The following is a 13,708-nucleotide window of genomic DNA, read 5'->3' on the forward strand; positions in this document are numbered from 1 at the left end:
ATTTGGCATGTAATTTTACAAGAACAATATTTTAAAAATTTTACAATTCTTTTTTATAATTGTCACAACTCTCGTATTACCAAGCTAATGTAAAATCATCTTGAAATTATCCCAATTATAATAATATCATATTAGAAGCTGAAGATGATTTTGTACATTGGAACCTGAAAAATAAGGTTACCACTTACCAACCAAACACTCCCTGACAATTTATTCCATGCAACTTTTTCAGCGACGTCCATATATAAAAATAAAATAATACACGATTGGGCAGTAAAGAAACACAAGACGAAAGTCCGTAAGGATAGCATTAACTCAGGGACAAAAAGGGGGCTGACTCATGGCCACGTTGCTGCTACTATCTGACAGTAACAGCCGGGCCCCACAGCAGCATGTAGTTGCCTTACCCGCTGCCCCTACATGTTTCAATCCCCGCACTTTCAACTCCGTTCTGTGGAAAAAGATTGAAGACAAGTTATCGCTGCCGGCCCACACCTACTTCCTCAATTCATTTATCACTGGTAAGTATGTTTGGTCTTCCTTTTTGATTGGTTTTGGGTATTTGATCTTCTGCCATTTCATCATAATATAAATTCAAGTTTGATCCTTGAGGATAGATGGAGATGAGTATACTTTGTTTTATGTTTCCAGATGGTATTAGATTTGATTGGTAGTGACGTTTTTGGGGTGGAAAAAGAAAGATGATATATATCGTGGATTGATGTTGTTTTCGTCTTTTTATTCTTTTCTCGCCGTGATTTAACAGTCACGAATCTCTTGCTATTTGCCTGGAAAAAAGTAAAGGTTTTGGCGATTAGATTTAGTGTCTGATTTCACGGCTTTCTAGCTGAGAACCCTTTCTTACCGGGTCCAGCCATACCACGGCCGACTGGGTTTCACCTTCTATTTATGATTCTCGGGAATCTGTGTCATCATCATCGGTCGATAAGGTTGGTCTAAAAGAGAAAAACAAATTCAACATAAAACAATTTTACTTTCAACTCATTTATTTTAAAAAATTTTAGATGATTACTTATCTTAATCCATAAAATTATACATCCTTAATGCATCACATGTTAACTCTTTATAAAAAGTTTATTGGACAATATTATACAATTTTAGTGTAGTTTTTAGGCATTACAAATAATATTGAGAGTTGATAGGTGTTATATAAAAATATAGTAAAATATTTAAAAATCAGTTATTTAGAAAAAAAAGTATGTAAATTTTTTGTAAAAAAAGAGAGTATATTGTCAATATATCAAATACTTACTCAAAATTTTTATATAATGAATATTGTTGAGTATTTGATATATTAACAGCGTACTTTTTTTAACTCTACAAACAATATTATAAATTTTTCGCATGTCTCAATTTTTTATATAATTTTTTAATTTTTACTATACTTTATATAGGCCCAATTTTATTTGCGAAATTTTTAAATTTTACTAGTAGTATCGAAATTTTTTAATTTTTAATTTTATATATTATCTATGTATGAAATTATGATACAACTATTTAAAATGAACATAAGTAGATTTATTTGTAAAAACTTTAAATGATATGTTAAATTTTAGTTTATTGATAATGCATAAAAATATTGTATAAATTATTAACATTTTAGCAAAGGGTTTATATTTGATTGATTTATAATATATAATTTTATACATTACCTTGATCATACATGCAAGGTTTTATTTTATTTTATATATTGAAGAAAACCAATTAATTACTTGTCTAAATCTTGAGCAACAAATATGGCAAGTGGATGGTTTTTTAATCAAAATTAACGTCATGGTTAGCTACTATTAGCAACTACCTCATAACTATTTGAATTACTATCTTGAATATGTTAAATATTAACTCTTTAGTAAAAGATTTATATCTATTTATATTTAATAAAATTAACTGTATATAATTTATAATTAATGAAATTATAAAAAAATATTTGAAACGCAATAAAGTGAATTTAATTTTAAAAACCTTAAATGGTATATCATCTAATTTATTAAAATTCATAAAATTATATACAATTAATGTATTAAATATTAACATTTTAGCAAAGAATTTTTATTTGATCCACTTGTAATGTGTAATTTTATACAAGGTGAATAAATCAAATGAGGACCCAAATAATATTTTATTTGAAAAAAAAATCTATTTTTTCGTAACAAATATGGCAAGTGCATGGTTTTTTAATAAAAATTAACGTCATGGATTAGCTATTATTAGTAAGTAACTCAAAAATGATTACTTGTGGTTTAAAACCATTCGGCCTGTCGAGTGGGGTCATTCTTTAATTTTATTTTATGCCTCAAAGAAGCCCATTCCACAATCAATTTCCTTTAATATCCCTTTCCAATCCCACGAGCGGCCCACAACCGCCCACTTTAAATTACTGAAAAGCGATCATGTGTGGTCAACTGCTGTAGGACTATCCGAAACAAGGGTCCCGATTCTTCTGTCATATCTGATTTCTCACAGCCTCTTCTCCTGATTTATTCAGCCTTCAAAGCTAAGACATTCTTCAACGGAGAATCCAACGCACTTCGTGTCACTTTTCTTTTATCTGTTGTGCTTATAGCAGCAGCAGGTAACTACCACCTCATCAACATGTCGTCTCACCACCTCTCTGAGTTGGACTCCACCACCGATTCCGTCGCGTCCTCTCCACGCTCCGAGCACCATGCTCCTCATGATGCCCGTGTACGGTTCATGTGCAGTTTCGGCGGCAAGATCCTTCCACGTCCGCATGATAATCAGCTCCGTTATGTCGGTGGCGATACCCGCATCGTTGCCGTCCTTCGTTCCACCTCCTTCGCAGCTCTCCTCACCAAGCTCTCTAAACTCTCAGGTAATCCAACAACAAAAGAGAATGGATTTTCCTTTGTTTTTATTTTTTAATGACGTCATATTTGATTTTAATCTGATCTTACTTTTGTTTTGTGGTTAGGAATTGCCAACGTGAGTGTTAAGTATCAGCTTCCAAACGAGGATCTTGACGCGTTGATTTCAGTGACGACCGATGAGGATCTCGAGAACATGATGGAAGAATATGATCGGCTAGCACAGAATCATAACTCTCGGTTAGCTCGGTTGCGGATTTTTCTTTTCTCCAAAGGCGATGACTCTCGAACCAGTAGCATCAGCTCACTTTTGGACGGTTCGGTTAATCGTGAGCACTGGTTCTTAGACGCTCTTAACAGTGGAGCCAATGCATCTGGGCTCGAACGCGGCCGTTCCGAGGTTTCCTCGTTTGTATCGGAGGTACCCGATTATTTATTCGGGTTGGATAACTCCGATGAGGCCCAACCCCGTGGCCCGAATTTAAGTACACGTCAGCTCTTGCATGAGAATGTCTCGGTTTCGGACCCGGGTTCGCCGGCCCCGGTTGTTTCTTCATCGCCCTTTTGTTCCACCTCATCAGCTCCAGTTGTTGTACCTTCAATGCCAGATCTGCCACCGGTTAAGACTAAACCAGATAACCCCGAACCGGGTTTTGAGTCAAAGCAGAATCAAACAGAGAGCTTGATGGAGCAACCCGTTTCGCAGCCAACGACATATTCGGGTAGTCCTATGTGGCACTATATTCCGGGTTCTCATTACTCTGTACCTCCCGCTCAACAAATACCTGTATATTATGTTTCGGGTCCAGTTCAACCGGGAAATCCGCAGGTTCAACCTGTTCAAATCCGGCCACAGTATGTCCAGCAGTATCCAATGTCAACGGGTCAAATACCGGTTGGGTATCATCGGCCGGTTGCTGGTGTGGGTCAAGGATACAGGCCAGTAACGCACGTGGACCCTTATGATCCCGCATTAAGAGTGGCTCCTGATGGTGTGAAACAACCTATATATTATGGAGTTAGAAATGCGGGTGCAGTGCCAGTTTACTCAGGAATTGTGGTACCGGGTGGGGAGGAATTGGGTAGAAGCGGGTCGGATTCAACACGGGGTCGGGTCTCGCAATAAGGCCGGAAGTGAGCGTGTGTTAAATAATGGCAAGGTAATTTCGTTTTAGTATGGTTGGTTTGATGATTATCGTGAACTGGGTTTTAATAAATGCTAGTTTGTATAGGCTGGTTTTGGAAGTTTTTTGTGATTAAAACTGTGAATGGCTTCTGATTTTGAAACAAAATGTATAGAAAGTCAGAAGGTTTTCTCTAAATATGTAGATATAATAGTGTTTTCTTTGCAACTATAATTGTGTCTTATTGGAATGTTGTGATCATAATGCCAAGTACCTAAAGGATTTGCCGTAGCCAACAATACCTTAAGCGTGTGCATTAGAGGTAGGATTCAAACGAAGTTACATTTATTATTGTGGTGATCCAAAGGTAAGGATGGAAGTAGTTTGATATATGCTTAAGGATGAAAAAGTCTTTTAAGTTTTTTTTTTAAAATTTTTTTATTCAATCAGGTATTTGAACTTTCAAAAGATATAAAAAAGGCCTTCAAATTAAAAAAAAATTAAGCTGTTATGATTTTTTACACTCAATTGAGTACTCGAACTGTCAAAATATATAAAAAAATATTATCGAACTTTTTCAGAAAAAAAATTAAATCACTGTTGTTATTTTTTTTTGCATTCAATTGGGTACTTGAATCTTTAAAATGCACTAAAAATACTATCAAACTTTAAAAAAAAATTTAAATTTGTTTATTTATTTATTTTTTTGCACTCAATTGTCAAAATGCATCAAAAGGCTCTTTTATCGTAAACTTTAATAGTTGACTTTTAAAGTTAATTGTCCCAAATATTTTTCACTTAAAGCTATTTTGTGTCACAATCACGATCTGACATGTGACAAAAAAATTAAAAAAAATAAAAATCAGTAAAAGTTATAAAAAAATTCAAACTTTAATAAAATATAAAAAAATTTAAAATTTATTAAAAATTATTAAAATATATAAAATCGTATAAATATATAAAAAATTATAAAAATAATAAAAAAATTTATAAAATACATTAAAAAGGCTCTTTAACCATTAACTTTAATCGTTGACCATTAAAGTTAACGATTGTTGTTTTTTTAGTTAAACATCACGTGTCGCAACACAGCCTGACATGTGGCAAAAAGTGATAAAAATTAAAAATAAATAAAAGTTATAAAAAATTTATAAAATGCTTCTTTTGGTAAGATAATTTTTATAATTTTTTTTACAAATTTATTTTTCTTTACATTTTTTTATAATTTTCTTACAACTTTATAAAATTTTATAATTTTTTCTATATTTTTCTATATTTTATTATTTTTTACGATTTTTATGATTTTTAATAAGTTTTTAATATTTTTAATATTTTTATTATAATTTAATAATTTTTATTGATTTTTATTTTTTATCATTTTTTACCACATATCACGCTATGGTTGTGACACGTTGTGGCTTTAACTGAAAAAAATTAGGGGCGGTTAACTTTAACAGTCAACCGTTAAAGTTAACGGTCAAAGGGCCTTTTTGATACATTTTGGCAATTGAGTGTAAAAAAAAAAGAAAAAAGAGCTTAATTGCGTTTTTTGAAAAAAATTGAGTGCTTTTTTTATGCATTTTGAAAGTTCAAGTACTTAATTGAGTATAAAAAAAAAGGCTTAATTACTTTTTTTGAAAAAATTTGAGGGTTTTTTACAGCATTAAGCCTTTAATATATGTATTTGGAAGGTATAACCTCTAACTTTATATATATAATCATTTTAGCTTTTTATTTAATTTTTAATCTCTCTTTTACCTTTTAAGTTTGCATTTTATGTCAAATCACTTAAAAAATAAAAAAAATAATATTTGTTAATTTTGCTGATGTGGCATCTACGTGGATGACATGTCAACATTTAAATAATTTTTAAAATTTAAAAATATTCATTTTTATACTTTTTAAATAATTTTAATGATTTTTAATTTTTTAAAAATAATTCCTATAATTTTTTAAAAATAATTCCTATAATTTTTTTTAAAATTTATAAAATTTTAAAAAATTAATTAAATGCTAATGTGTCATCCACGTGTATGTCACCGTTAACAAAATTGAAAAACATTAACTTTCCCATCCATTTGAAGTGATTTGATTAACAAAAAGTAAATTTAAGGGCTAAAAAATAAAAAATTAAATAAATAGTTAAATTAACTTTTTTTTATAAAATTAAAAGATCAAGTCATATTTTTTCCTAATATTTAAATTTAGGTATCTCAAAATTTGAATCTATTTACCATTTTGATTAAATTCAAACAATATTATTGTAATATTAGTTTGCTTTAAATGATATTTAAACTTATCAAATATCTAAATTCGATAAACAATTTTTTTTTTTACAAATACGTAAATAATGGGTTCACTAGATTTACATATTCAAATTCATTATCTCTATAGGTAATATAGGTTAACGTAATGAATATCCTTTTTAGATAAAGAATATGTTATAGATACTAGTATAATATTTAAATTTAACTATTATTTTTTTACAATTATAATTCATAAATATAAATAATACATCCTTATAACTATAATTGGAATCAATCAAAACAATGCATAATTAAAATTGCATTTATAATTTAAGGTCAAAACTAAAACATTGTTTAAGGGGAAAAAATTAATATTAAACTTTTGGGGTAAAATATAATTTTATCATTCCATATTTTTTTAATTATAGAATTTCATAATTATATTAATTCATAATTTTATAAAAATTGAAGGGATTAAAAAGGCAAAAAATAACCATTTGGGATAAGGCTACTACCTGTCGCTTTGACTACACCCTTATTATAATTAATATATCTACATAATTATAATCAAATCAAATTATTATAAAAATATAAATATACAAATTAATAATCAAAATATATTTAGATTCATGGAAGAATAAATCTGAACTAAACATTTTAGTTCTTATAACGTGAATATCTTATTAACAAATTAATTTAAATATTATTAAATATTTTAAAATATTTAATGGAGGTGAGCTTGGGTCGGTTGGTCTTCAAAGTTATCGGATTTAGATTAGAAAGTGAGCTGCTTTCAAATAAAAGCCATTGGGCTAGCCATGCACCTCGACTTCTCTTTCAAATACTTCATTTTCACCAGATACGATAATGCCTCTATATAATGATCACTTTTCCTAGAAGTTACTGGTAGAGAAAGAACGTTTTTTTATGTTTGATTTGCTAAAAATATATCAAATTTTATGGAATGTTATTAATTTTTGGGAATTACTTTTCCTTAAATATTAAAATGTCATTCTAGTTAGTTTATTATTAAGGTTGAAAAATATGATACAAAAAATATTTTTGAAAAATTTCAAGTTATTATAATTGTTATCAAAAAGTGTTAAAAAGATAAAAAAAAATCTTAAATGTGATATTGTAAAGTAAAAAATATGTATTTAAATTGTATTAAAATTTGCTACTTTATGGTACATAAAATATATAAACTTAAATTATAATAAAATATTAAAATTAATTTATTAAATCATTATATTATGATTCATTAGTATTATAATACATGAAATATATCAATTTAAATTATAATTCACTCAAATGTAAAGCGTTCTTATTTTCACGTGTCATTATCATCATCACCACTATGCCATGTTAATATTATTTTGGCCTTAACAACTATTCAACTAAAACTATAATAAAATAAATTACGATAACTCAATATTAATATTATTGTAACACTTTATACTCAATTAGATTACCGGATCCTAGATACGAGATGTCACATTCGTTGTTGGACCGACTACAAGTTCATTTGCATAATATATAAACAATTTATTCAAGTTATTATGATCGTTCTTAATTATAATACAACATTTAATCAAATTCGGGTTTTAAATGAGCTTAGAAAGCACTTATGATTAACCAAGGTCATCGGGGGACAAAATTGTAATTTTCAAAGTTATCAGGTTGGCATTGTGATGTCAAAGGTGTAATGACCTAATTTTTAGTGGCACCAGAAAATGCGATTTCAGAATCCCATTTTCGTAAACCAAGCTCATAAATATTAAATATTAATATTTACTATAATAACATAAAAATGTATTAAAGTTTGGCCAAGAATTTTATCGAATTAATAGTTAATTAAGGTTTAGGGGCTAAATTGTAAAGTTCGATCGCTATAAGTTTTTATTTGGCCAAAGGCTTGATGACTTAAATGACAGTTAACCAAAGGTCTAAAATGGTAAATAAACCATCTTAGATAAGTATAGTCGACTGTGATGTTAAGATTTTCTTAAACCTTAATTTTAGTATAATAAAAAGATGGTGGAAAGAAAGAGCAAAGAATTTCTCTTCTTCCTCAACTAAAGATCGTCCACCATAAGTGAAGGAAAAAAGAAAGCTTACAAGGGTTTCCAAACTTTCGGCCACTATTTTGGTATTGCAATCAAGTCTTTTTCTTGTAATTTTTATGGATTTGGGGTCGTGGGATCTTGACTTAGTTAACACATGTATCAATTTGTAAAACTATTAAAGTTTTTGAAAGTTACCATTGTTGATTTCTTAAAGAATTAGACTTGAAATTGATAGATTTTAAGCTTAGAATATGAAAAGGACTAGATCGTAAAGTTAATTTAGCTTATTGTTAACTTTATTACATTAGGGACCAAATTGAATAAATGTAAAACTTGTTACAAAATTGTGTTAGAAATAGGAAGTTTATGGTCCTTGGTGAGAATATTTGAAATCAGATTTTAATCTAAGGCTAGGAATTTAAAGCTATAACTATTCCGAGTTTAGGGACTAAATTGAATAAAATGTAAAATTTTAAGGTTATGAAAATATTAAATTTATAAAGGTTCATGCATATCATAGCATAGTAAGGAGATATTTAGTATTGATTGATGGTATAAAATAATTGTTTAGATAAAGAATTAGAACGAAATAGAGTTGATCGGAGAAAAACTAAAACTTCGAATTATCCCTAAAGTATCCACTTTACGTATTTTGAACAGGTAAATTCATATGGGACTTATCACTCTATTCTATTTTATGTTTGAACTTATCTATATGTTAGTTTTAACTAGAATTTAATGGATTTGACACATTTGGTTTAAGTTGGACTAAATTAAATATTTCCGCAAATATTTGGTTATTATGAATTAGTATGGGAGTACAAATATGAGAATTGGATGTTACAAGACTTGTAAATGAAATGTGTGACTCGGTACATGTATTCATAATGATATAGATATAGATATGAGGCTCGTGTGAACATAGTAAAGGTGAGGATACGTATGACATATCATTAGGGTTATACGCTCGATTAATTAAAGATTATACATGTTATACGAGATCTAGCATTTGTTGTAGATTATCAAGTTATACGTATTGAAGGTTTAGCCTGGACGAGTAACCTCAATATAATGTCAGCTTGTGTGAGCAACCCTGATATACTGTCAACTTGTGTGAGCAACTTATTTCCGTACATCCGAGTCTGTTTTACTATAGTTCCATCAAGCGATATTTCAATCAATTGAAAATGGAAATTAAACTATGAAATGGAATGGAAATGATAATTGGGGATATTTTTTATATGAATTGTTACATGACTTTGTCTAAGTTTTGAGATTACTCATGATTATAGAATGTAACTAATGTATTCGGTTGATGATATTGTTATAAGTATAGATATGTCATGATGTGCTAAAGGATAGTTAAGTTGGTTGCCAAAGGATATGTATAGATATGATAAAGGGATTTTTTAGTTTCCATTTGAACTTACTAAGCATTCTTAATTCTTACCTTAGTTGTTTACTTCCTTGTAGAACTATCGAGTCGGATCATTGAGGAAGCACACACTACCTAAAGATGGTAGTTATATGCTCATTTTGAGTCTAGAATATGTAGAATGTAGATATGGGTCTTTAGTATGCTTGTGGTTATTTTGTAGTGAGTGGCATTATGTGCTTGTAACAACCCGTTTTTAGTCAAATCGAAACAATGGTTTCGGGACCACAAATTCGAAATCAAAATATTTATTTTGATATTATTTTAATGTTTACAGCATGATAGCATGTATGTGTGAAAATTTTCATAAAGAAATTTTATCGTTTAAATGGTAAATTTGATAAAAGGACTAAATCGTATAAAGCGAAAAATTGGGGTTCTATAAGATAAAAGGGTTTAATAGCTATAAAATTTAATAGAGGAGGTCCTTACGTTGTAATTTAACCATTTATAATGCAAGTGGACATATTTGTGCATGGTTAAATGAATTTTAATGTTTAGTAATAAAGGTTAAAATGGTAAAATAATAATTAATAGCTTAAAATTAAAAGATACAAAATATGTATAATCTTCTTCTTCATTATTTCGACCAAATTTATCAAGAAAGAAGCCATTAGAATAGTTTCAAGGTTCGGCTAGGTTCCTCCTTTTTCATGGTATGTATTTTTCTCTATTTTTAATGATTTCTATGTTTTTGAGATTGTTGCTTCGTATTCTAGCTAGCCCGTACCCTAGATTTCAAAACTATTAAAGATTTATCATATTGCCATTGTTGAATGCTTGAGTAATTTGATGAATTATGATAGATTTGGAATGTTTAATGTTAGATTAATAGCTTTTGTAAAGTGATTTTTGACAAAAAATGTGAAAAGGGATTAAATTGAGAATATGTGAAATGTGGTGGTTAAAAGAGTGAATAAATTGAAAATATGGGCTGCTAGTAACATGTATTAAATTCGGCTAAGTATGGGTTTGTATTAAATTGCATGAATTTGCAATTTTATGTGATAAGGACTAAATTGTGAAAATATGAAACATTAGGGGCAAATGTGTAAATTTACCAAATTGTAAATTATAGGCTAAATTGAATAGATCGAATGCTGAATGTGCTAAATTTGATAATGTATAGATCAAGATAAGCCGAGATTGGGATTAGATCGGGGAAAAGGAAAAGTGGATGAATAGTCGATAATTTCCATCAGAGCAACTTGAGGTAAGTTCGTATAATTAGAATCGAATTTTAAATACTTGTAAATTATTTTAAATGAAAGTATAATTGAGTAAATGGTATTACTGAGTTCGATTGCCTAATTGATGAGAATTATTGAATACCGAGTCCCGTTTGAACCGTAGAAAGTCGTAAGATACGAGTGACATGTTACTAGGTTTACCATTTTGGTCGAGATCCTGCATGTGTTGTGGACTCACCACAGCTCGTATGAGCTTACTAATATATCAGCTCATAACATTTTACTATTTTCAGCTCGTCAGAACTTACTGTTTCAGCTCAATAGTGCTTACTGTTCATCAGCTCAGGAGGAGCTTACTAGTCATAGCTCGAAAGAGTGGAAATGATAATTAATTGACGGTTTACTGATTTATACACGTAATGTATATCACCCGAGTATCCTTCAATATTCTAATAGGTTCAACGGGCATAAATTTTGTTATTGCTTAAGTGAAAAAGCTGTGTTTATACGGATGAGTTACTGTTTATATGGATGAAGTACTGTTTATATGGATGAGTTACTGTCATCGAATGAATTATTGTTTATATAATTGAGAGTGAAATGTTACAAATGATGTATGTGATATATGAATTTGATATGATACAATGTATTGAGTATCAAATTGAGATAATGGATGATTACATGCACTTATGTGACTAACTTATTGATGAATGCTTTTGTTTAGGCATTTGATAATTGAATTGAGTATACCTTATTTATTTGTCTTGATTATGTATAAATGGTAAGTTTAATTCTGAATTATACGGGCTTACTAAGCTATAAAGCTTACTTTGTTTCTTTTCTGTGTATTATAGAGGTTCGATAGCTCGCTCAATTTGGATAAAGTCAGGATACTCATCACACTATCCAGTTGCTGATTGGTACATTTGAACTCATGGATATATGTAAATATGGCATGTATAGGCTAGTTATAAAGATGATAGTTATGGTTACTTGAGTGTGACAACCCTAATTAGACCCTGGTCGGAATGTGGTTTCGAGACCACATTACCGAGCCAAAAATTTATTTTTGTGTTTTAATTACAAAATTTTTTGTGTGACAGTGAATATATGAGAAATTAAATGCTTAATATTAGCTTTAGGAATGTGAATTAATTCGAAAAGGACCTAGTTGACGAAGTTAGAAAAGATGATAGATGAATTATAAGGAGTAATTAATAATAGGGATAGGAAGCATGGATGTCAAATTACCCATAAAATACATGGTGGCCGGCCAAGGAGTGATGATGCTCCACTCATTCTAATTTAATATGTTTTTTTAGTTAACAAATGATGGGAATAATAATAGGAAAGTGAACAAAAAAAAAGGGTGTTCATACTTGCCATCTCCTAGCCGAAAAACCAAGAAAAAAAAGGGAGAAAAATTTTGAAGAGGTTCGGCCATTGCTTGTATCTAGGAGGAGTGTTTGATGTTGTGGCATGAAAATGAGGGAGTTTGAATGCTTAATAAGGAGGGAAGAAGGAGTGTTCATGTTTTCTTTCTTTTGCAATTGTCGTAACTAGAGGAAGAAGAGGAAGCAAGATTCGGCCAAGGTGGTCCTTTAGATCAAGGTATGTTCAATGATATTTTTGGAAGTTTACACAACCTTTGGGTGATGAGTCTAAATTCTATCTATCCCATGGTTGGATTTGGGGTTGTCGGAGAGTTAGGCTTTGACTAAGAAGCTTAAAAATTTTAGTTGATACCTTGATGCTATTAACATGTTAGTTATATGTATGTGTTAAATTGCTTGTTATGTTATCATGAAAGTTGAAGTTGTTAAGTCACTTTGTTGGAGGTGCCGAATTTAGGACTAAGAAGAGAATGAGTATTCGGCTAACATGGTTGAAAGGTGGATGTGCCAATTTTTAGATTTAGACTATGAGAATGGCTATAATGGGCATTAAGATGTGGAACTTAAGAAATGTAGTTATATGTGGATTTACATGATGTTACAAATAGATGTGAAAATATGCTAGATTAGGAAAATTCGATCAAGTGTTCATGAGATGAAATTAGATGTTTAAATGATGTTATAGTTGACATTGTACATACATTCGGCCATCTAATTGAGTATGAAGGTGGTGTTAAATCTAATTGTGATGCCCATTCGGAAGTGTATATATATATATACATAAGTATGCCCATTCGTGAGGTTACCTTTGATTATGTGTATAATCGACTAAATGGGTAATTAGTGAGGATGGTTGCCGAATATACTAACAAACATATGCATGTGTAATTGGATTATAAATATTTAGCAAGGTGGTTAAACTAGTTGATTTATTGATTAAGCTCAAGGAGTTAAAGGAGGAGAATCAAGCAAAGGCAAAGAAAAGATCATCGAGTAGCCGAGTTGGAACCGTCTTACCCAACACAAGGTAAGTCATTAAGCATATATTTTGTATTAATTTAAATGGTCATAACGTCTATGTAATGATGCTGAGTGGAATGATAAATATATATACATGTATGCATGGGGTATGAAAGTATTGAATGAAAAAGAAAATAGGTGAGATGTATTGAGTTGTTGGTTTTTGCACTAAGTGTGCGGGTGTAAACATTTATGATCATGAGATTGGCACTAAGTGTGCGGGTTCAAATTGTATAGCACTAAGTGTGCGAGTTTGATTATATAGCACTAAGTGTGCGAGTTCGACTATTAAGCACTAAGTGTGCGGGCTTATTATACATTCTCTAATAAATATACATGCTCTAAGTGTGCGGCCTTATCGAGTCAATCATGGACAGCGGTACGAGT

At 30.1% G+C, this 13,708-nt stretch overlaps 1 protein-coding gene across 2 annotated transcripts; it reads left to right on the plus strand.

Annotated features, from left to right (window-relative positions):
- The first annotated feature begins 325 nt into the window (after positions 1-325).
- LOC121230676 (uncharacterized) lies at positions 326-4,261 on the plus strand. 2 transcript variants are annotated; one of them, XM_041115859.1, is made up of 3 exons: positions 326-521; positions 2,507-2,854; positions 2,954-4,261. In XM_041115859.1, the coding sequence occupies exons 1-3, from the start codon at positions 341-343 to the stop codon at positions 3,970-3,972; spliced, it is 1,548 nt and encodes a 515-aa protein (XP_040971793.1). In that variant the 5' UTR covers positions 326-340; the 3' UTR covers positions 3,973-4,261. The 2 variants fall into 2 exon arrangements, with proteins under 2 accessions (XP_040971793.1, XP_040971794.1); XM_041115860.1 differs by having other exon boundaries at positions 448-521; positions 2,433-2,854.
- Positions 4,262-13,708: the final 9,447 nt, after the last annotated feature.

The sequence above is a fragment of the Gossypium hirsutum genome, chromosome A06 (genome assembly GCF_007990345.1).
Source record: "Gossypium hirsutum isolate 1008001.06 chromosome A06, Gossypium_hirsutum_v2.1, whole genome shotgun sequence".
NCBI lineage: Eukaryota > Viridiplantae > Streptophyta > Magnoliopsida > Malvales > Malvaceae > Gossypium > Gossypium hirsutum.